Here is a 23,875-nt window from a genome sequence, read left to right on the forward strand (position 1 = left end):
GAACTGCCTGATCCTGACTGTTCCTCCAGAAGGAACTAGATGCAATCAGTGACGCCGGACTGAAACGCTGAGAACCGAACGCTGCTGCCGTTGCGGTTCGACAGACTCCGGCTGCGGAGAATTGCGTGTAACGGTCCCTTCGGAAAGGTGATGTCGTTCTTTTTTTTTTTTCTTTCTTTTTTTTTGCTGTTTGTTTAAAAAAAAGAAAAGAATCTCTATCAGGAATATTACAGATGGGTGTCTATTTTTGTAATTAAAGATTTGCTCTAATCTAAAAGCCTGCCGCGGTTGCTCTTTGCCTTGCGAAACCGTAGAGCGGCCAGCGTCGGTAGCGCGCCGGCGGCGCTTCTGACCTTCTGCTGCCGCGTGTTTGGGAGAAATGCCTAAATAATTAGCAGGGAAAGCGCATAAATCAGTGCAACGGAGAGAGCCCACTCCCAAGCCTACCCGAACCCTCGGAGGTGCCGGCTCAGCCCAGGAGCAAGGTCCTACCCGGCCTAAGTGCTGCCTCCAGGCTCCGTCCCCGGCGGCGCTCCGGGAGCATCTTGCAGCCCTGCTGGTGCGGCGCCGGCTCGGGGACATCGCGGGGATGTCTCCAGCGCGGGGACGCGGTGCCACTGCCCCGGGTCCGTCCAGGAGGAGGCACAACCGAAAAGAAAGCGGTGTCCTCGGCGATTGCGCCCGGCCGCCCGCGGGAACCGGCACGGAGAGGACGCGAAGGGCAGAGCTGGTCCCCAAAACTGCCCCTGCCCCGCCGAGGGGCGACGTGCGCCCCCGGCTCCCCGCGCTTCACCGCTGGACACCTTCCCCCCTCCATCATCATCATCACCGCTCCCTTCCCATCCTGCACCCAGCCCTGGGGGGAACCGCGGGATCTGGGGGCTTAGCCGGCGCCCGGCCCTCCGTCCCGCTGCGATTCAGGCTCTCCCGGACCGTGATAGGGACAGGGGTCGCCCCCAGGACTGTCCCCCCCCCCAAAGCCATTCTCAGCCCTGCGGGCCGGGGAGGGCTGGGGTTGCCGTGCTCAGCCCGCCCGGACGGCCCCCGGGCTCTCGGCCCCAGGCGGTGGGGGAAGACGGGCTTATCCGGGCAAGCAGCAGGGATCCGGCCCTCCGCGGACGCGGGAGGAGGCAGCAAAAGCTGCCGGCGATGGGGAGCCGGGTGCTCTCCCGCTCTGGGCGCCGGCTGCAGCCCGATGCCCCAGCAGGACACTCGGGCAAGATGTACGTGCCCTGGGCGAGATGCACGTGCCCCGGGCAAGATATATGTGCCCCGAGCAAGATGTATGTGCCCTGGGTGGGATGCACGTGCCCCAGGCAAGATGAACATGCCCTGGGTGGGATGCACGTGCCCCAGGCGCAATGCACGTGCCCTTGGTGGGGTGCACGTGCCCCGAGTAAGATATATGTGCTGCGAGCAAGATGTATGTGCCCTGGGTGGGATGCACATGCCCCAGGCGAGATGCACGTGCGCTGGGTGGGATGCATGTGCCCCAGGCGGGATGCATGTGCCCCAGGCAAGATGCACGTGCCCCAGGCGAGATGCATGTGCCCTGGGTGGGATGCACGTGCCCCAGGCAAGATGCATGTGCCCCAGGCGGGATGCATGTGCCCCAGGTGAGATGCACGTGCCCCAGGCAAGATGCACGTGCCCCAGGCAAGATGCATGTGCCCTGGGTGGGATGCACGTGCCCCAGGCAAGATGCACGTGCCCCAGGCGGGATGCATGTGCCCCAGGTGAGATGCACGTGCCCCAGGCAAGATGCATGTGCCCCAGGCAAGATGCACGTGCCCCAGGCAAGATGCATGTGCCCCAGGTGAGATGCACGTGCCCCAGGCAAGATGCACATGCCCCGGGCAAGATGCACGTGCCCTGGGCAAGATGCATGTGCCCCGGGCAAGATGCATGTGCCCTGGGTGGGATGCACGTGCCCCAGACGATATGCACGTGCCCCCTGCTGCGTTTCAGGCCCGTTAACACCCAGCTCTCGCCCTCCTTCCACGTGCGCTGCCTGTCTTCCCTCTACGACGGCCGCCGCTTTCGGCAGTTCCCATAACAACCGAACGCTGCTCCCGAGCCCCGCAGGAGCCGCCGGGCTGAGACGGGCGCTGGGAGAAGCAGGATCCATCCCCGGGTCCTGCCTCCCGGCATCCGTCGGGCAGCAGCAGAGCTGCTCCGCACGTGCTTAGGGAAAAAGCAAAGGGGGGGGGGGGGGCGAGTTCCCTGCACCCTGAAGCCCTGGCTCCGATGGTTTATGCCGGGCCCGGGTCGGCAGGACCCGTCGGCATCGGTTCATGCCGCAAGGCACCAGCGCGCTTTGCTTGCTGCCTTTTGTCGGTTTAAGCGGATGATATATGACGTTTCCCTTCATCTGGGACCGGCAAACAGGCAAACGGCTCCAGCAGAAATCTTCTGGGCGACGTTCAGCCCGAAGGACACGGTTGATACCAGAGCCGTCCTCCTCCGGTGGTTAAAAAAAAAATGGGGTGAAACGATGCAGCCCCGAAATCGCGTCCTTATCGCGGGAAACAGCAGAGAAGCGTTTGCAGCAGACCAGGAGGCCACGAAACGCAGCAGCCTCGCGAGCGGCTCGCTCATCCCGCGAGCGCCGTTTCCCGGCTCCAAACCGAGCCACGGCTCTTGCCGATCGCCCCGTCTCGCTGCTGGTTAGTCTCGGCAGGAAAACCCCCTTTTTGCTTGGGGGAGGCCCCGGATGCTGTCGACACCCCCCCCTGCAAGGCCCTGGCACCCAAGCGGGCTTTGGGCAGAGGGTCCCCTCGGGGTGCCGCATCCGGGAGCGGGGCCACAGACGAGCCCCGCTCTCCCCGCGCCGCCGCGCGTGCCTGATGCACGAAGCCCGCGTGAACACCCCTCCGAAAGCCCATCTGGAATTGATGCCGGGCCTGCAAGCTCTGCAAAGCCGCCGGGGCTCCAGCCTTGCTCCTTCCCGCTCCGCTTTCCCAGCTGGTTTCGACTCCCCCCACCCCGGGGCACCTGCACCTGGGAAAGGAGCCAGCGGGTTTAGACCCCGTTCGGAGGCGACGGAGCGGAGGGGGGAGCCGAGCCGGCCGCGGCTCCCGCGGGCAACGGGCAGCACCCTTGCAGCAGAGCGGGATGCCATGAAGCCCCGGGGTGCTGCCACCCTGCCCAGCAAGGCGCTGGGAAGCGGCCGGCTCCTTCGGGGATGCCGCTGGCGGCAGGTCCCTGCTGCAGCAGGCGGCGGTGCTTCGCGCGGGGAATCCCAAAAGCAGCTGGAAATAAAATAATAAATAAATAAAACCCCGCTGGCAATACTACCCAAAGCCGTTTCCGCAGCAGCGCGCTCCCCGCGACCCGAAAACACGCCGGCGCTGGCCGGCTTCGGCCCCGGGGACCCGGCTGAGATGCTCGCGGGCGCGGGGACCACTCGGCCTTGCACCCATGGGTGCAGCCGGGGCTGGGGGGCCGCGACACGGGTGGGGGGCTGCCGCGTGTCGCCAGGCCCCACGGAGGGGCCGCGGCGTTCGTGGCCGAGCAGGCAGAGGGAGCTGTGAAGGAGGAAAGAGGCAGCGCGAAGCAGCCCGGGCTCCGGCTGCGACGGAGGAGGAGGCGGCTGCGAGCGCTCGCCCTCCCTCCCTCCCTCCCTCCTTCCTTCCTTCCCTCCATCCCTCCATCATCCCTCCATCCCTCCCTCCTGCCATCGCCTCGCGCTCCCGCCGCCCCAAGCCGCGCAGCGCCCCGGGGGCCACCCCATCCCCGGAGGGAGGGGGGGGTCCAAACCGCCTCTCCCCCTCTTCCTCCTCCTCCTCCTCCTCCTCCTCCGCCGGCAGCCGCCCCCCCCCCTCCCTGCCCGCCCGGGGCCTGGGCACGGCGGTGCCGGCGGCGCGGAGCCGGCCGCATCCCTGCGCGCCCGCGCAGCGCCGAGCCGCCTCCTTTGTGCACCGGCGCCGGGCTGAGCCGACCCCTCCGTCCGTCCGTCCCTCCGTCCGTCCCTCCGTCCGTCCATCCCCCCGCTTTCCTTCGGCGGGGGCGGGGGGGGGGGGGAGGCCCGCAGCCGGCGGGGGGGGGAGCGATGCCGCCGCAGCACCGCCGCCCCGCAGCTCGGCGGCCGCAAGCAGGTAGGGACCGCGCCGGGGCCGAGGGGGGGGGGGGGGAAGGAAAAGCGGATCGAGGTCCCCCCAAAACCGGGGACAAACCCCCCCCCCGTCCCCCGCCCCCGGGATGGGGCCGGGCAGCGGCGGCAGCGGGCGCCCGGCCGGGAACCGTCCCGTCCCCCCCGCGGCCGCGGGCAGCGGCGCTCGCAGGCTTTGCCGGCTGCCTGCCGCCGATTTAGGGAGCCGGGAGGGATGGGGGGGGGTGGGAAAATCCAAAAAAAAAAAAAGGAAAACCCCCGTGAAACAATGCAAAGAAAGGCTCCATGATGAAGCGCAGGTAGCGGCGGCGGAAGAGCCCCGCGCTGGGCTGCTGCAATCCCGCCGCCGCCCGCCGCCTTTTCGGTGCCTTTTGCTCGCGCCCACTGAAAATGTCCTTAAATCCCAGGCGCCGTTTGGGAGCGGGGAGAGGGGTTTTTTTTTTTTGCGGTCGAGAGGTTGGGATCTGCTGGGATCTGCCCAGGACAGGGACCGGCGTGGCGTGTGCCTTCAAGGCCGGATCCCGCCCGTATTTATATCCCTGTAAATACGGAACAGGGCTGGTCGGAGGCCCCAGGTGTCGAGGGCAGCAATCCTGAAACAAGGGTAGCACGATGCTGTAGCCCTGTCCCTAAAGCTGAAAAGCGCTTTATCATCCCGCCGGCAGCAGAGACGCCGGATTAAAATGAAGTTACAGGCAGTGCTTTGTGTTGGCTGGGTTTCGGCTGCGCTCGTTCCGGCGAGTATTAACGGAGGTGAGGTTCACGTGCAAAGATGCGTTTTATAACCACCCCAAAATACAAAATTAAGCCAGCAGATGGGTTCAAGAACAGCCAGGCAGCTCCATAAACCCTCCCAGCATATATCTATTTTTTTGGCTTGGGCCGCTTTCCCTTACTGATTTTTCACCTACGATCGGTTTCCCAACCCTCGTGGCTTGGGCGTCTCTTCCGAGGGGTTTGCCAAGCCGGGGGGGACGTCGGTGGGTACCCGAATTGGGGCTGGTGAGGGCCTGAGCCGCACGTCCCCCAGCGGTTGCGCCACAGTGGCTCAGGGCCGGGTGAGACAGCAGGCCCCCACGAACCCGGCTACGATCGCAGACGGAGGTTTTTAGGATGATTTAGCGCACTCGACATCCCGGGGTATCCCGTGTTTAGCCAGGCGGAGGATGCAGAGGCAGCAACACCCAAGCTTCGCTGGGTCGCGCGTCGCGGCTCGCGGGGAATCGGTTGTTGACACCGGTGCAGAGGGGCTCGGTGGGGTTTTTTACGGTGGTGCTGGCGCTGGGGACTGTTTTGGAGCGGTTTGGGAGATTTCCCGCCGGATAATGCCGAAACAAGGCAGCGCGGGAAGCAGGGCTGGCCCTGATAGCGCCTCGGCCCGGTGTTGGTGGAGAGGGGAGCCGCTGTGGGAGAGAGGGAAACGGGGCATTTCTGGTGGTTGAATTTCTCCCGGCTTGTCCTGTTTTGCAAGGGGGGGGGGGGTTCTTTCCTTGATGTCTCGGAGGGTTTTGTGAGATGGGGAAAACAAGGTCCATACAGAGACCGTCCGTTGGTCCAGCATGGGAAAACCAGTGGCTTCCCCTACAGCATCACGTGCTGGAGCAGCATGGGCTTGGAGGGCTCCCAGCTCCGTAAGAGGGTTCCCATCTCCTTTCTGCTGCCCACAAAACCTCCAGGAGTCGGAGACCCGGAGCACCAAGGGATGACAGGGCTGCTGACCACCTCACAGAGTAAAACTGGGGGTGGCTTTGCTCCTTCCCCGTTGGGAAGAAACACAGCAGGGGAGGATGGAGGCAGAGAGGGGACCAAGAGGAGGGACCGGGAAGGGACTTTTGGGGCGCAGCTGTCCTTGCATCGCTGATCCCCTCTCTCTTCCAGCTCCCGGCACTGCCCGATGCTGAGCAGGCTCCCTCAGGCTCACCAGACACCCCGCTCCCGTCCCTGGGCTCCAGCCCTCGCCATGCCCCTGCGGAGTTGGGGCCCCGTGTCCCCGGGTGCCGGCGTCCCGACCTGGCCCTCACCCGTCTGTCCCCGCGCCGCCCGGCCCGTGCCATGAGCGGGCTCCTGCGGTTCCCCTCCGGCAGGGCACGTAGCTGAGGAATGGCCTCGCTGGACCTGCCCTACCGGTGTCCGCGGTGCGGGGAGCACAAGCGCTTCCGGAGCCTGTCCTCGCTGCGGGCGCACCTGGAGTACAACCACACCTATGAGACCCTCTACGTCCTCTCCAAGACCAACAGCATCTGCGATGCCGCCGTCTTCCCCCTGGCCGCCGACGCGGCCCTGCTGACGCCGGCCGCCCGGCGGGACTACTTCGAGAGCACCTCCTTCCAAGGCAAGGAGCAGCGCTTCTCCTGTGACCTCGTCCCCGCCGAGGAGCTGGAGCCAGCCCCGTCCTCCTCCCCCTCGCCCCGCTATGTCCACGAGATCGAGATCCCACTGACGGAGATCTTCACCCGCGGCAAAGCCGTGGCGCCGGCCCCCACACCCCCGGCCACTATGGACGCAGCCTACGAGGAAGGCCTGGCCCGCCTGAAGATCCGCGCCTTCGAGAAGCTGGAGGTGGACAAGCGGCTGGAGAAGCTGACAGAGGAGGTAGAGCAGAAGATTGCCTCGCAGGTTGGCCGGCTCCAGGTGGAGCTGGACCGGAAGAGCTCAGAGTTGGAAAAAGCCAAGCAGGAGAGCCTGCGGCTCAGCCGGGAGAAGCAGGAGCTGGAGGACCGGGCGTCCGAGCTGTCCCGCCAGGTGGACGTCAGCGTGGAGATGTTGGCCTCTCTCAAGCAGGACCTTGTGCAGAAGGAGCAGGAGCTGACCCGCAAGCAACAGTGAGTCCTTTCTCTTCTCTCCTTCTTGTGGGGTGGGTGGAAATCATCTCCTTAAGGTGCGTGCATGCTTGTGGTGAGCCCAGAGCAGCCCAACACTGTCAGCAAACCCTTAGACCAAGTGCTAGGGTGCAATCCCTTTTGCAATGCCTCTTAGGATCAGCCCTCTTTAGGGTTTTGCTATACTGGGTTTTGCATGTTCTCTCCCATGTGAAACCCCATGGGCAGGTGCCCACGTTAGACCTGAGCTTTCTCCATATCTGTGACTGAGCTGGTACCTGATGGACTTTGTCCCGCAGCCACCAGTGTCCCCAGTGCATGGCCAAACTGGGGGAGCCCATCGCCATCCCACTGCCCTCCCAAGGAATGGCTGTGTTGCTCCAACCTGTCTCTAGCAGCAAAGGGTGTCTCCCAAAATCAGGGCTGCGTCATCCCCTTTGGCTGTACGGCTGAAATGCCTGGCTCTGTTCAACAAGAGCAATCCCATCAACTTGTCCCATGGTCATAAACATGAGGGGGGCCACCTTGGCCATGCCTAATTCAGGGTTATTCTCGCAGAAGGGGGATGATATATCCCAAGCAATATACCCTCCATTCACTATTAGGACTGTGGCATAGCCGCCTTCTCTTTCATCCCATTATCCCCAATCAAAACCATTCTTCCCACCCTAGTACTGCTCCAGAGTTTCGTCCCAGTCAAATGCTGAGTTATTTTGTCCATCAGTGTAGCTTAAGCAAGCGAGACTCTGTTTCTTGGGAGTTTCTTAGCAAAGCTGAAGGTCATCATGGGGTTCATAAAGTCTGAGGAGCAGGTTAAAGGGGGACTGTAACGGTTGTACTGGACCAAGAGCACTGGTGGGATTCCTCAAGGATTGGTCCTGATCCCCAGCATCTTCAGTACATTTATGAAGGACTTTGGCTCAAAACTAATGACTTTGGCTCAGAAATAAGGCATGTGTTCATGGCATTTGCTGACAACTCAGAGCCAGTGAAGGCTATGGTCCTTGGGCGAAGAGCAGGATGATGCTTGAGGCTGGCATAAGGGGAATAAGATTTGGTTCGGAAAGTGCAGAAGAAGAGCAAGAGGGGACCGTGACGTATAGGGAGACAAAGGGGAGATTTCAGTGTTGCTGTCAGCTATCTTGTGGGTATCATGGGGACATCGGAGTAGAGGGCATCTTGGGAGTGCGCGGTGGCAGGACAAGGGAAAACAGGGTAGCTAAACTCTGGACTGGGGCCCAGAGAGGTGGTGGCACCTCTGTCCGTGAAGATACTCATCTAAACTGGGCTTGCTTTGAGTGCAGGTTTGGACCAGGGACCTGCTGAGGGGAATGAGGGATTGATGGGCCTGGGAAATGGGGAGAGCTTGGCTGATGGAGCCAGACCAACGTGAGGATGCAACCGAAGCCTGCAGAGATGTCGGGGACAGGGACAGACAATGTCAACTAAAGGGCAGTGCTGGCACCGGGAGGAACAGTGGCAAATTGGCCGTGAATAAAACTCAGCCTGGAAATTAAAAGGTCCTGAGCACCAGAGCAACCGGGGTGTGAAACAGCCCTGGCAGGGCTGGCAGAGAGTGACGGATGGGTCAAATGCAACTTGTTCAGTCCATGGGAGGTCCTGGACCAGTCCCTTGCTGCCTAAGGTGACCTGGATTTACATCCCAAAACTGCCTCCTGGATCCACCTTTCCTTAGAGACACCCTCCAGCACCTGAACCGTTCGTGTAGGTCCCCAAACTCCTCCAGCTGAGGCCAGAGACAGTCCGGGAGGGAGCAGCAGGCTGGGGGCACAGCAGAAGCCCCTCTGCAAGGACAGGGCTGCGAGGCGGCAGGGGGACACGCTGCATTCATTGGGCAAGAAGTGGCTACAAAAAAAATGCAGAAAAAAAGGAAACGAAGCACTAAAATCAGTCACGGCCTTTTCAAAAGTTTCACAGAAAACCTGAAAAGTAACAGAAATTTTTCTGATCTGAAACAATTTGGATGGGGGTTGCTAGAAATTAAATAGCTTGGCATCTTCCAGAGCAAGACGTGGAAAAACGCTGATGAAACGAACTGATTTCTCCTGGCTGTGGGGAAATCACTGGAAATCGTTTTCACTGGAAAAGCCGTATTCGCCCTTCCCCCAAGAACAAAACAAGATTATCAGGGACATTTTCCAGCCCTGCTTTCTCAGAAAGGCTGGGAAGCTGCTGGGGATGAGCCTCAGACTCGCCGCGTCCCTTCCCTGCCCAAGGTCTCCTCTGACGGTGATGCTTTACGAGATCATCTTCCCAAGCCCACCTCTGCCCACCGTGGTCATGGCCACACATCTCAAACCCTTCCTGCCGGTCTGGTCCCGGAGAGCCCCGAGCCCGGCAGACCTCCGCAGCCAACACGAAGGTGATGGCCCCCTTCCTCTTCACCCTCCGCGACAGCAGTTTGATTTGCGGATCTCGCCAAGACGACGGCTGCTTCTTCTTCCCCATCATTCATGGGGAGGCTAAATGAGAGCAGACGCTGCCGCCTGCCTTACCCCGCGCTCGCAATTTGCTGCGCTGCCATTTATTATCCTTCCTTGTTTACGGTCTTCCAGCCAATTCTCCATCCACGCGACAGTGTTCAGATCCCCGCCGGCTTGAATTAATTTTTTGAGGAAGGTTTCATGAGCCACGATATGAAAACGGTTTAGCCAAATCTAAATGCATTACATCCGCTGTGCTCCCAATGCCTGCCAGGGGTGTAATGACACCCGAGAGCACGGAGTCATCCGGTGACATTTATTTCCATAGCCATCGGTCCGACATCCAGCCTTGGAGCTACATCCTGGGTGTCGGGAGCCTTTTCGCCTTGTAGGCTCAGCTGGTTTTGCCATGGGTATTTTTTCCATCCTGTCCATAGGAATGAGAGGAGCCGTAGGAGGCGATAAGCATCAGGATCACTTTACATCTGCTGCCTGGGTGTCAGCACCCCATTTGCCTTCCAAATCTCCCAGGCTCTTCTCTGTGAGCCTTCCCAAATGATTGCCACCGGTGAGCTCCCCAGCTTTTCCTGGAAATGCCGGGGTTGGGGGCCGGCAGCGATACAGCATCCCATCGCCCTGGCATTTCCTTCGAGCGCGCTGCGGGAAAGGTCACGGCCAGATTTGCATGCTTGGCTCCAGCATCGCTCATGGGTTAGTAGCTCCAAGTGCCTCCGAGGGGCTTCGCTGTTGCTGGAGCGGGAGTGGAGAACCTTGGGGCCCCTCACCTCCCCATCCGCTCCCTTCTAGCTTTGCATTTCTCTGCCAAGGGAATCGGCTTGTTTTTCCTCCTCTCTGGCTACGCCGCATATCCATGGGTCAGAGACACGGGTTTTGCTGGAGATCCTTGTTGCGTCCCCATGAAAACCTCATCCCCAGCTCTTCAGAGGTGCTCCTTAGCTCGGCAGAGCGTCTGCACAAAGGAGGCCTTGGGTTCAGTAGCATCAAACATTGCTAAAGTGCATAATTAATAATCAGTAAGATTAATCACGTTGGAAAGAGCTGCTCCCTCACCGCTATGCTTTGGTGGTTCCTCCAGGCTACGGCTCGGTGCACACGCATGGCCGGCTGAGCACGTCTGGGTGCGCGCGAGACTGGCTGAAGACGTGTTTGTGTGGCTGTGGGTGCTTGTGCTGCTGAGCGAAGGCGTGAGATCGGCTGTGTGTGTGTGTGTGTGTGCATGTGTGTGTGTAGCACACGTGACTGGCTGCACACGTGCGTTGGAGTATGCGTGTCCGTATTTGTGTTTTCACGGCGTTTACGCGTGCGAGAGTGGCTCCGCGCACGCCCGTGCGTGGTTGTAGGAAGCGCGCCTTTTGCGGGTGGGCGTCACAGGCTCCGTGCGCGCTCCTTGGTGGGAAGCGTGCGCTGGGTGGGTGTACGTACGCATGCATTTATGGAAACTGTGCGTATAAGGTTCGTGGGTGTGCAACGGCTCTGTGTGCGTGCGCGTGCGCTTAGGGCAAGCGCTTGCAGGTGTGGGATGGCTGGGTGTGTCGGGTTGTACACATGTGCATTTAAGGGAAGCGTGTGTTTGCACACGATAGCCCAGCCACTGATTTCCCCAAGACCCCCCTGCCCCGTGCCTCTCCAGTCCCCGTCCCCTCCACCACCCGATATTTTGGGAGCTTTTTCCCCGCTTTCAGGATCGAACCAGTGGTCAGAAGCACATCCCGCCTGCAAGGGACAACTTCAGGGAGATATTTCTGGCTTTGTTTCCTACCCTGTCTTGTAGGGCCTTGGTCCCCTCTCAGCTCCCCCATGAACAACACCTGGAAAACAGTTTCACACCCCCGAAACCACCACTGGCCCCTAAAGCCGTGGGGCTGCCCTGGCAGCAGGGGCAAGGGACCAGCCCGTGATGCCCCAAGCACCCGCAGCAGCGCAGAGCCTGGTGGCCCCAATGCCCCACCTCAGTTCGGGACAGAAAAAGCCCTTGTGCAGGGGCCGGGGCATGGCCAGATCCTGCACTACACCTCAGACAGGGCTAGCCCCGCTCACCACCCCACAGGGACATGCCCGGAGGCTCCCCAGCTCCCTTTAATTAGCACCTTAATGAGGGAGATGGGGCCTCCTTCCTGCACAGCTGGCTGCTTTGTGCTGAGGGCACAAGGGACCAGGAGCTCTCGTCACAGGGCTCTGCAGGCGCCAGGCATTTCCCTAGTGAGAGATGGGGCTGAGCGGGATTTAGGCATTTAAGGCTGCCCTTAATGCTGTTCTGCCCAAATCTGGCCTTCCTGAATGAGGCAGGCTGTGGGTGCCGCTGCCTGTTACCAGTCTCCGTGCCACCTTTCCCCCTCTCCATCAACCCACCTCTCCATCTTCCTTGTATGCTTTCATCCTTCCTCTCCATCTTCCCTCCCTCCATCATCCTCCTTGGCACCTTTCTTCTGTGCCATCAGCCCTCCTCTCCATCGTCCTTCTTCTCCATCATCCTTCTCCATCATCCTTCTCCATCATCCTTCTCCATCATCCTTCTCCATCATCCTTCCTTGCTGTCGTCCCTCCTCACCATTAAGCTTGTGGGCCAGCCACCAGCCCTAGCAGCAAGGGCTCGGGCCAGGACACACGTCGCAAGGGGGCCGTATAACAAAGGTCTTGAGGGTCCATATAGTGAAGGTCTCGTCTCTTCCAAAACAACGTGGCTACACCCCTACTGTAAGCCAGGAGCAATCCATGGACCCTGCTCTGCCCCAAACTGTGTCCAGGAACCATCCAGGTTGTCATGGACCAAAATCATGCTGGCGCTGGACCACTCTGGATGCTTGCTGAGCACCCCAAGCCCACAGCCTGGCTCCCTGGGGGAGACGTAGGGTGAGGAGAGGTGCTGAAATTAGGAGGCTGGGGAAGGATTTGGGTCTCCTGCAGCCTAGAGCGGAGGGAAGATGGACCAAATGCCCCAGGGATGGCCGCAGAGTGAGCTTCGAGGGGTTGGGAGGGAGACGAGGACAAGCGGGACCCCGCACCCGTGGGTGCCAGGAGGACCTGGGTGTCGTGGGGAGGGCGGGAGAGCCCCAACCCCATCACTGCCGCTCGTCCCTCTGCACAGGGAGGTGATGCAGATCGACCAGTTCCTGAAGGAGACGGCCGCCCGCGAGGCCAACGCCAAGGTGCGCCTCCAGCACTTCATCGAGGAGCTGCTGGACCGCGCCGACCGCGCCGAGAAACAGCTCCAGATCATCAGCAGCAGCTGCGGCACCACCCCCAACGGCAGCCTGGGACGGTGCAGCGCGCCCGGCGCCAAGGGCCTCAGCCGACTGGTACCTCTGCCTGCCTCTCCGGGGCCCCGGGGTGCGGGTCCCTCCGCGGGGATGCGGGAACGGCCCGAGGGCCAGCCGTGCCCGATGCATGGGGCAGCCCAGCTCCTTCCAGGAGCGGTGCACGCGACGGCATCGCTGGTTTCCCGTGGATTCGCTCTCCAACGCGCCTGGGTGGGTTCTCTGATGGCTGCAAAGGGTTGAGCTCAGGCGTGCATGGGGCCCCCTCACATCCGTAGGAAACCAACCCAGGAAAAACCCAGTGGGGGGAGGATTTCCCAAAAGGGGAGCCACATTTTCAGTCTTGGTGGTTGCTCCATCCCAAGGCTGCATTCCAGAGGTGAGCAAGGGCAAGGCACTGTACAAATATGGGGCTCCGATGCCAGGGGTGCTGTTGTGCATCCCGGGAATGGCGTTCCCCTGCAATGCCAGTGACACCATCAGCCGTGTCCGGGGATTCGCCCCTCTTTGGCTCACCGCCCGCTCGTCCCGCGGCAAACGGGTTTCACCGCGTTGTCTCCTCTTCTCCCTCCAGAGAGACAGGCACCCCGGGCCGGTGGTGGCCGTGCACGGCCCGTACGCCATTTCCAACCAGCGTTCCTCTTCCAGCACGGGGTGAGCGCTCCCTCTCCTTGTCCGCAGTTTAATTGGAGCATTTTAATGACGGGGATGCGGGAGGAGGAGGTCTGGGGGCGCAGCCTCGGCTGGGAGGACGGGGTGGACTCCTGCTTCCCAGCCTCTCCTTGCCGCTGCGCTTCCCGGGGGCAGTCACGCCCCAGCATCCTTGCATGCACCAACCCTGCAAGGTCTCAGCCTTCCAAGGCGAGCGCTGAGGCCAGCTCTCCCCGTCCCCCAGGGCCTCGAGCCGGGCGAAAGCCGTGTCGCAGAGCTCGGGCTGCTACGACAGCGACAGCGCGGAGCCGTGCCCCACCAACGCCGATGCCGACGGGCACCACTACGGCGGCGGCGGCGGCGGGGTGCCGCGGGGCGCCGAGCGTGACGGCGCCCGGGGCTCGGGGCTGCGCCGGCAGGCCATCCAAAACTGGCACCGCCGGCCCTACCGCAACAGCACCGAGGGCGAGGAGGGCGACATCTCCGACGTGGGCTCCCGCACCACCGAGTCGGAGGCCGAGGGCTGGGAGCCGGAGGCGCCCGGCGCTTCCCGACCCGTGAGCAGCTGCCGGCTGACGGGTGAGAGCCCGGCACGCGGGCGCCGGCGGCGGCAGCTCCCGCGGCTTCGCGGCGGGCACCCGGCGGTGGGGACGCCTGCCCCCTTCTCCTTGAAGCTTCCCATTCCGGTTGGGGTCGGAGGGTGGGTTTGTGCCCGCACTGAGGTTTCCTGCCCACCCTGGCGGGGACGGCAGCAAGCCGGGAGACGGGAAGGGGCTGTTCCTTGGGGTTTCCCCTTATTCCCTTCCCCACCTCGGCAAGGAGCTCCCCATCGCGGGCAGCCCGGGGGCGGTTCGAAGCCCCCAACGTCCCTTGGGAAGGACCGAAACGGGACGGGGGGGGCGGGTTGGGGACTGAGGCCGCGTGTCACACAGCCAGGTCCGAGGGGGCGGTGGGCAAGGCGGGCCGGCTGGAGAAGGGCAGCCCGGGCCACTCCAGCGAGGTGATCAGCCCCGAGATCCTCAAGATGCGGGCAGCGCTTTTCTGCATCTTCACCTACCTGGACACCAAGACGCTGCTGCGGGTGGCCGAGGTGTGCAAGGACTGGAAGTTTGTGGCCCGGCACCCGGCCGTGTGGACGCGAGTGCTGCTGGAGAACGCCAGGGTGTCTTCAAAGGTGACGGCGCGGGGATGGGGAGGGTCCCCACATCCCAATCCGCGGAGGGCTGGGGCATGCAAGGGTTTCATCCTTCCAGGAAGACGAAGCAGGCTGTGCGCGGGCTCGCACGTGTTGCATGCGCACGCGCGCGCTCACATGCGTGTGCACGTGGGTCGCGGCCACGCGGATGGCGATGCACGCAGGCGTGCGCTCGTGCGGAGGTTCTGCATGTTCACGCGTGCATGCTTGCGTGCGCCGGCTCACGTGTGCGTGCGTTTCCACACGGTGGGGTGTTCACGCAGGGCTGGGCGCGCACGCGTGTTACTGCTCATGCGCGTGTGGCTCTGTGCGTGCCACGTGCACGTGCAACCCCGTGTAGAAAGAACGGCTGAGGGCAGGGGTGTACAAACCTGTCCGAGATAGCCAAGGACGGGAGGCACGGGGCAATGCCGAAGGTGTCCCCCCTGCCAACGGACGCCCTCCTTCCTCCCAGTTCCTGGCCATGCTGTCGCAGTGGTGCACCCAGACACACTCCCTCACCCTCCAAAACCTCAAGCCGCGCCAGCGTGGGAAGAAGGAGAGCAAGGAGGATTACATGAAGAGCACACGGTGAGTCTCGGGCACCAGCCAGGTGCTTCCTTCCTTCCTTCCTTCCTCAGCTGGTACCGCTCACTTTTAGCGTCTTGGGTTCGATGCCACAGCGCCACGGGTGCCCAGCATCCCATTTACCACTCCGCCGATAATATCCCAGCTCCTGCTCTGCTACGGCAGCTCTAGCACCGGGGTTTTGGGGACCAGCGTCCCGGAGCCCCGTTCCCAGGCACATGGGACACATCACCTTGTCTGCACGTGGAGGCCCAAAGTGAAGCCCCTCCTTAGCCCACGCATGCACACACGCAGGCTGGCTCCAGCTCAGGGAGTTTGCAGTGGCACGCAGTGATTTGAGGGAACTTCAGCTGTAGGGGACTTGCCACCACGCCGAAGAGGGGCTCAGCTGGTCCTGGGCCAACAGGGCAGCAGAAAGGCCCCTCGCAGTCATGCATTTAGCTGGGCACAGGCCAAAAATAATCCAGGGTGCCTGGGACCTCTCCAAGAAGCTGTGGGGTTTTTTTTGCCCTATCCCCTGAGAATTAGCCCAAATCTGCCTCTGCCTGACCCTGCCTCTGTCCTCGGCAGGGGCTGCCTCGAAGCCGGGCTGGAGTCACTGCTGAAGGCCACGGGCAGCAACCTGCTGATCCTCCGCATCTCCCACTGCCCCAACGTCCTGACAGATCGCTCGCTCTGGCTGGCCAGCTGCTACTGCCGGGCTCTGCAGGCCGTCACGTACCGGTAAGGACGGGCGCCGCGGTCCTGCCGCGCCGGCGGGCAGCAGCGCCGGGAGCCAGGCACAGCGAGAGCTTCCTGGGGACACCGTGACCCCAGTGCCATGTTGCGCCAAGACGGTAGGAAAAGCCCCAGGGCACCGGTTTCGTACTGGGCATCTGGCGATGCTGGTGTCCGTGCGCTGGACCCGGGCATCCGCAGTGGGGGGATCAGCCCAGTTTCTGCTGAAGCTCGTAAGGGACTCGCTCACTAATTTTTGGGCTAATTTAAAGCCAAATGAAGCGAGCACAGCCTGGCATTGAGCAGGATCATCCTGGCGACACATGATTCGGGAAGCAGGCAGCTGACCGACAGTCTCCATGGCAGGGCTGCGGCACCGAACGCTGTAGCTACGGGTGGCAAGGCAGCCCAAGAGCTTGTCTACAGGTTGAGATGGCCGAGCCCTTCCTGGGCAGCGAATGGAGCAAAACCCAACACGAGACCTCGTGGGAGGGGAGGGGGATGTTGGTTTGGCAGGAGGGATCTCAGACACCCCTGCTCTCCCACCCTGTACAGCAACATGCATCCGTGAGGCCTGGCCATCACTTGGGTGCAACACCAAGGACACCAGTGCTGAGTCCTTCCCGTGTCTATTGAGGTCCTCCTGACCGGTGACAACAAAAAGATTTTCAGACAAGTCTTTTATGCCCTTTAGGAGACAAGCAGCTGCTACAGGGGCCCTCTCCAGCTGTCTTTCCTCCTTTGGGGTGCCTATGGCTCCCTGTTGAGAGAGCAGGCCATGGGATGTGCTGGTGCGTCCTCCCGATGCCCAGCCCCAAGCCCTCTTTGCTGTGCCCCTGTCGGACCATTGCCCCTCTGGCTGGGTGCGAAGGACCCACCTCTCCGTGTCTCCAGCTTGGCAGCGGTCCTGGTGTCCCCGGGGAGCGATGGAGGCCATCCTTGCAACCCTCACTCTGCGTTGTTTCTTCTGATGCATTCCCACACAGATGTTTCCCCTCCTACTTCCTTCCCACCATCCTGTTACAGATCTCAGTTACTCACCTTGGCTGGAAGCGTGATTGGGGTCTTGATCTGGGGACACTGTTTTATGTTAAAGAAGGGCAAAAGAAAAGAAGTGCAGCCAACACCAAGGCCTGGAGAAGTCCCACCCAACTGTTGCTGCTTGATGAGGACTCCTGAAGGAGAGCAGAAACCTAAGGGTCCTCTGTCCTGGGTGGGGAAGAATGGGCTCTGCTATGGGGTCGCTCTGCCCATATAAGATCTGATGTGGAGACACCAAGCTCCAGTCACTAGAGGAATGAAGCCTGGCCCAAGAGTGAGGCCATGAGGTCAGTGATGGTGCCCAGGTCCTGGAGGAGATCCAAGATTGCTCCTTGGTCTTGGTCACCTCACGAGAAGGCTCTGCCTCCCATGAGGACAGGTTTTAGCTTTCTTTCCCGCTGTGGTGACCTTCCCAGCTAGAGAAGCAGAGCAAGCCCACCCTGGAGCAGGTACCAGAAGAGACTTGCCAAGAAGGAAGGCTGTGTCGCAGCAGAGGTGGGACAAAGCCGATCCCTAACCACTAGGCTCTCCTTCTTTCTGCTCTCTGTGCTCAGGAAAGACTATCCTTGCTCCACTGTGCCTTGCAGGTGACAGACCACTGCTGCAGACGGGGAAATAGCTCCTGGTGGGAGCTTGCTCATGTTGGGGTTTGACCTGGGCTTCCTCCAGGTGCCAAGCAGAGGAGAGGGCAACACCATGCTGTCACTGCACTGATTGTGCCAGGCGAGAGGGCAGCCCTGGACTCCGGCTTTGCCAGATGGCCGGCACCTTCCCCTCCTTGGTCTTGCCAGCCTGGAGGGTATCTGATGAAGATGTGTTTGCCCAAGCTTTGAACTTGTGCTGGCAAAGCAAACCCTGCCCTGGCCAGGCTCTGCAGGGATGGAGGTAGGAGAGACATGCAGAGGAAGGACAAAACTGAGACCACCAATATGTCCTTCAGTTGCTGAGTTTCCCTCTGCTAAAGGAACAATTTTCCAAGCCAGGGCTGCTCAGCAGGACAGCTTTGGACTTGCTCTCCAGGCAACTCAGCCTCAGTATCCCACTTTCGCCACTACAATCCCCAGAGCGAGCAGCCTGCGTCATCTGGCTTTCTCCATGTCTGGCCCAGAGCGGATAGTCCTTCGGGTGGGAAAGTTTGAGGCCAGAGATGGCCTCACTCCAGGCACACAGTGAGGTCCTCCGTGTCGGATGAAGTGTGCTCAGCCACGGCACCATGATGGGGACCATGAGGCAGGCCTGCACCACTGGGTTTAACCCAGCGACTCGTCCATGTGCCCTTCCAAGGGCTGAGCAAGCCCAAATGCTCCTGGTGCCTCGCTAACCTGTGACTGTGACTCACATGCTCTAATTAACCGGCGCGCTCGTAAGGGGCTCTTGGCAGGCATCTTCGATGGAAATGTGTGAAACGCTCACAATAACACCCGTCACTTATTTTTAGGCTTGCCTGAAGTTTTGAACTAGGTCATTTGGAGTTAGTAAGCATGTCCTCAGTCTTCAGGAGGGAGCCCAGTGTAGCAGAGAGGCCGGGGGCCTCCAGCAGCAGTCCAGTCTGGGCTGGTAGTGTCGGGAAAACATCGCTGTTTGACATCGCTCCTCTGTTAACTTGGTGGGGACAGCTTCGGAGACAGCTCCTCTGAGCCAGTGACACAGCCGGATGTGTTCATGCCCTGTGCCTGACAATAAGCCTCAGTCTCCACCGTGCCATTGCACGAATCCAGTGGCATCCCTTCAGAGTGGCTGTTCAGATATACCTCCAAAAATGCCAAGTGTCCCCTTGCTTCAGGAGGAGCCCACAGTAAAGCCTTGGAGGGACATCATCTGGCCGACAGCTGCCTGTGGATGAGATGGCCCAACCACAGGGCTGATGTAGAGGCCCTGGAGAAGACACTGCCCTTGGCTAGATGTTACCACCCATCAGCTGAAATGTCATTACCGCCTCCCTGCACCTTCCCAGACCAGGCCAGGCAGGTAGAAAGTGAGACCACCCTGGTGGGCCTCACGGGGACGTTATATTCATTTTGCAAGGCAACACAGCCTTGGCAGCCTCAGTTGAATCGCTTGCAGCCATCCAACCCCGTTCTGAGCCATGCGTGGCTGATGTGCCATCTCTGATTCTGGAAGACTCTTCCCTGCCCTCGTCTTCAACCTCATCTTCAACAGCAGTCTCTTCCATTTTTTTTTTTTTTTTGACATTGCATATCTGTAGGCACAGTTCCAGATGGAAATGCCTTTAGCCTTTCTCCTGTGTGGTTCCTCCTGTCTGGTTCACAGGCAGAACACGGGTTATAAATAATGACCAGGTTTGTACCTCCGGGTGCAGAGAGATATGGTGGCATGGAAGCTGCAGACACATCCCCTTGGCACGACACACAGCCGGCAGGGACTACCACGTATCCTCTGTCTCATTGCAGGAGCTCTACAGACCCCGTGGGTCATGAAGTCATCTGGGCCCTTGGAGCAGGTTGCAGAGACATCATCTCTCTCCAGGTCGCACCTCTGCATCCGTGGTAAGAGTCGCGCTCAGCACCTGCCGGGCTAGGAGGGGGCTAGACCGAGCGTGAGAGGCACTGCTGGACTGGAAAGAAATCAGGTGCCAAATCCAGATTTCCTAGTGGGGGTCCTCATAATTGAGCAGCAATCCTGGAGGCCAGTTTGAAGGACTGGAAGCTCGGCCCCCATCCCTCGCTGCAAAGGCTGAAAGCTGTTGAATGTAGCCACATTCCTGCCAAGCTGGGAATGTTTCTGGGGACGCTGCTAACATCAGAGATGAAAGGGGAGCTGTGATCACTCTGCTAGGCAAGTCTGAGCATCAAACGCTTTTCTGAGCTCTTCACCACTTATATAACAGCAGCCCTGAAGAGCCTGGGTGTTTTTAAAAGGGTGTTGAGTTGCTGTTTAGGAGATGACTGCAGTTTCTCTCACTTCGGAAGAGCATTTTGGGCATGAAGACGCTGGAGGTTTCCCCACTCCACAGCATCTCTGAGTGCTAACGAATTCATGGCTTAGGTAACACCATGAAGAGGCTGGCTGAGAAATCAGAGTAGGTCACTCGTCTTCTCACCTCCGTGCCACGGAGCTGCCTCCTGGGCATTTCTTTTTGTCCTGGAAGGTTTGTTGCAATGTCATGTCCTCCTTCAGCCTGCAGGTTCATGGTTAAGAGATGGCATTGCTGGATCAAGGTGTATGGAAGGGCGTATCTCTTAGCAGGAGAAGTTGGATGTTGAGTCACTGGCAGCTTGTTCCCTTCCCCAGAAGAAATGCCAGGCAGCACGTGTAGGGCGTCCATGCTGTGTCCCTCCAGCTGTGAGCGTGTACTTGTGCTGTGTGCTCATACTGCGGTGTGCGAGACAGTCTGTCCAGTGGTCTGGGGTGGGGGGGGTCTTAAAAAAAAGTGTGTGCTCCGGTTGCCTGCCAGTGAGTGGGGGCACGCAGAGAAAGCATGTCCTGGTGTTGCTGTTTGGTGCAGATCAGCCCACAATGCTGGACATCCACACACAGGCGGAGACATCCAAGCTGGAAGTCCACGCTCCTATTACAGCTCTCAGATCTCCAAAAGCAGATGTTTTGGGGTGGGGAGAGGGACTCTGCTGAGTGCACTGACTTGTCCTCCTTCAGCTGTAGCAGAACCCAGCGTAATTGCTCTGGTGGAGACCACTGGTCACATCCCCTTTTAGCGTGATGACCCCCGGGTTGGTGGGGATGGCAGCCCCCATGACAACCGTGAGGAGCTCCATCCTCGCTCCACTCAAAGGAGCGCAGCACGGCACCGAGCCGCGGCAGGAGACAAGCTCATTTGCCAGTTCTCCCCAGCTTTTTCTTCTTCATCTCCCCAGCCAGCAGCCAACGCGTTTCAGCAACCGCTGTCTTCAGATGATTGGCCGATGCTGGCCGCACCTGCGGGCGCTGGGTGTCGGAGGGGCAGGCTGTGGTGTCCAGGGACTGGCATCCTTAGGTAGGTGCAGCCAGGAGCTCTCCTCCGATGGGGCAGAGAGAAAGGGACCTTGCTAGGGGCAGGGTAGATCCCTGGGGGATCCCATGGGGACCTCAAAGGACAAGCCCGCCCCAAAGACCGTGGCAGAGGCCCTTGCCCCTCCACGTGCTGCCACCCCAGCCCTCCCACCACCCTGATCCCATCAGCTCCCCCCATCCCATCCCCACGGGGTGACGCAAACGAGTCTCGTCACCTCCGCAGGGCCGTGTGGGGCGCTGACGGCACATGCTCTGTCTCTCCAGCCCGAAACTGCATGCGGCTGCAGGTCCTGGAGCTGGACCACGTGGCGGAGATCAACCAGGAGGTTGCAGCAGAAGTGTGTAGAGAGGGGCTGAAGGGGCTGGAGATGCTTGTGCTGACCTCCACACCAGTCACCCCCAAAGCCCTGCTGCACTTCAACAGTGAGTAGTAATACCTAGGGGTGACACAGCATCCATGAGAAGGGAGACATTTCCAGTGCGGAGGGTCCTAGGACAGAGGGGAGGGTGACCAAAAGGCCAGCAGGTACCCAGATCCCTGAACCAGACCCTGCCTTCCAGTCCCACCAGAACCCATTGCTGACACTGGGAGTTGATGGGAGGTTGGGAGGTGCTGGGATCTCCGTGGTGGAAGGTTTCTAGGAGCAGATTCAACACACCCCTGCCAGGGATGGGTTAAGAAGAGCTGGTCTTGCCTTGGGACACAGGGATGATGGAGACACTCCCTCTAGGCTTCTCCCAGTCTAACCTACACCATGATGTCTGTGGCATACCCCAGATTCACCTTGGCACATGTGAGTTTGGAGTTTACTGAAGCCATTTTCCAGGACAGGAGCTCCTCAAGCGAAGAGTCTGCAGCCAACGTGAGGGTCTGTTTGAGGTGCCATCCCTGGTGGTTGTGGCACACATGACCGTGATTGGACTTGCTGGGAACCTTCCCCTCTGGGTGGAAGCGTAGTGAAGGGAAGGGGTAGGACAGCTGAATGGGACAGGGCAAGCAGAGACCATTGCATAGACCACCATCCTCCTACAAAGGGCTCAGTCACCAAGAGCGGGTCTCCTCCATCTTCAGGGTGAGGTTTCCCCAAATACCTAAGGCCTTGAGGAGCCCTGCGTGGGCTTTAGGGTTCTGTGCCTCGGTCCTGCTGTCCATCCTGGCTGTGGGGAAGCTGTTCCTCCCCCAGCTATGGCAAGGCCGGGCAATGTCTCTGCCCCCAGGTGTGTGCCGGAGCCTGAAGTCCATCGTCGTGCAGGTGGGCATTGTGGACTACTTCAAGGAGCCCCACAGCCCTGAAGCCAAGAAGATGTTTGAAGAAATGGTGAACAAACTCCAGGTAAGGGATGCCAGTGCCAGGTCACTGTGCCCCCCCCGGGGCTCTGGGGACAAGTTCTTGCCATCTGCCAAACTCGCTCAGTAGAGAACATTTTAGCTTGCCAGAGACATCTTGAAACCTGGCTCTCCTTCAGACATGTATGTCCTGAAGGCTAAACCAAGATCTAACGGGTTGCGATTCCCTCCCATTGCTTTTACCAGGACTGCTTCTCTCATGCCTGTTCCCCATGGATAGAGAAGGGCTGACGCCTCCCTCCCAGGGTAATTTACTTTACTAACATTATAGAGTGATTTAAAGTCCTCCCATGAAAGCCAAAGTTGACTTTAGTTACTTAATGCTAGCTGTGCAGACCTTGCATGGCTTGTGACACTTGGCAGAGGAGTCAGCTCTCCTTGTTCTGGGCAAGGTTTTCAAGACAGATGTCTCCTTGCATGGTCAAGGGGAAAAATAGGTGCCTCCATTTCACTTCAGTCTCCGGCTATCTTCACCCTACAGTCAGTTAGGCTCCCATAAGGGTGCAGATCCATGAGCAAAGGATGTGCAAGAGCCAAGCGATATCTTCCTAGGGACCAGGCCAGAGGTAGCTGGTAGCATGCTCGAGAGTAGGACATCTCCACCGAGCCTTCCTCGGTGAGATCAAGCATGGGTGAGGAAGTCAAATGGGAACGTCCTTCCTTCTCCGTACCCCCCCCCCCCATGCCAGCTGGTCTCTGAGGAAAGAGAAGTTAAGGAGAGAAGGTCTGCCCAAAGTGGGGAGCAGGGTTAAGAGGCTTAAGAAGAAATGCCCTTGAGATACCAAGAAGAAACTGGGGATGGTGGCTCACTAACGCAACCAAATGGCTCACGTAGTTCCCGTCACCGACTTCCTGCCCTCCTACCCCGAGACCTGGCGCTGCAGGAGTGAGGGGCCAGGAGTGAGCCGTGCCCATTTCCAGCCACTGGCTTGAGGTGGCCTGCCGAGAAGAGGAGTTTCGGACGGGCCTTCCCCTCAGGGCCGCCCATCCCTGCTCCGTGCAGGTCTCACCCACCCAGCTCTGCGTACCAACGTCATCAGCCCCAAACTATTACCATCCTCTTGAAACAGTATTTTTGACAGAGCAGAAACCCAATCCAGAGCTGGCTTCAAGGACGCAAGACTAACGGGAGCAGAGCCAGTCCCACGAAGAAGCAGAGTCCCCGGGGACGTGGGTGCTGGGGAGACCAGTATAGACCTCTAACCAACAGTTGGTGGCGTTTCAGGTGTTTTCCTCCCTGCCTCGCTCTCCCCGCGGGGCGGCAGCGCTCCCCAGTCCTGCAATGACCCCACTCTCTGCTCCTCTTCCAGGCCCTGAGGAAAAGACCCGGCTTTTCAAAGATTTTACACATCAAAGTAGAAGGATGCTGTTAGACCTTCAGGGAACCACAAAGCACATTCCCTCTTCCGCCCGACGGAGCCAGCGGCCCAGCGAAACCAAACTGACGGTCCGCCGTTTACCCGTTCCGGACCCGGAGTCGTGGAGACGCCGGCCCATGCACAAAAAAAAAAAAATGGCTCTTGCAGGCCTTAGTGACTGGCAGCCGGTGCTCTTCCGGGGCTGGCTCGCGGACACGTCGCGGGCGAGAAGGTGCTACTTAAGGAAATTTTTAGACTGCCCGAGGTGGGGGAACGCAGCTACGTTCTTTCCCAGGAGGGAGAATGGTTTCGAACCCCATGGCTGCTCATTGCCAAGGATCCCTGTTTGGGCCACGTCTTTTTCTTTGAACTTTATTTTA

General features: G+C 60.1%; 1 protein-coding gene across 1 annotated transcript; it reads left to right on the forward strand.

Moving 5' to 3' along the window:
* The first annotated feature begins 6,211 nt into the window (after nucleotides 1-6,211).
* Nucleotides 6,212-23,510, forward strand: FBXO41 (F-box protein 41). The gene is made up of 12 exons (XM_067297223.1): nucleotides 6,212-6,933; nucleotides 12,481-12,691; nucleotides 13,224-13,303; nucleotides 13,545-13,885; nucleotides 14,233-14,474; nucleotides 14,950-15,065; nucleotides 15,633-15,785; nucleotides 19,232-19,327; nucleotides 20,654-20,772; nucleotides 21,054-21,212; nucleotides 22,008-22,123; nucleotides 23,448-23,510. Exons 1-12 carry the CDS (start codon nucleotides 6,212-6,214, stop codon nucleotides 23,508-23,510), a joined length of 2,418 nt encoding a protein of 805 aa, XP_067153324.1.
* The last annotated feature ends 365 nt before the right edge of the window (nucleotides 23,511-23,875 follow it).

The sequence above is a fragment of the Apteryx mantelli genome, chromosome 5 (genome assembly GCF_036417845.1).
Source record: "Apteryx mantelli isolate bAptMan1 chromosome 5, bAptMan1.hap1, whole genome shotgun sequence".
Taxonomy (NCBI): Eukaryota; Metazoa; Chordata; class Aves; order Apterygiformes; family Apterygidae; genus Apteryx; species Apteryx mantelli.

What these genes read in the sequence shown, in the direction of transcription:
- FBXO41 (XM_067297223.1), top strand. Translation starts at nt 6,212, where the DNA reads ATGGCCTCGCTGGACCTGCCCTACCGGTGTCCGCGGTGCGGGGAGCAC. An exon ending in CCAGGGACTGGCATCCTTAG is followed by an intron (nt 20,773 to 21,053) that starts GTAGGTGCAGCC and finishes CTGTCTCTCCAG; the next exon opens with CCCGAAACTGCATGCGGCTG. An exon ending in AAATGGTGAACAAACTCCAG is followed by an intron (nt 22,124 to 23,447) that starts GTAAGGGATGCC and finishes CTCCTCTTCCAG; the next exon opens with GCCCTGAGGAAAAGACCCGG.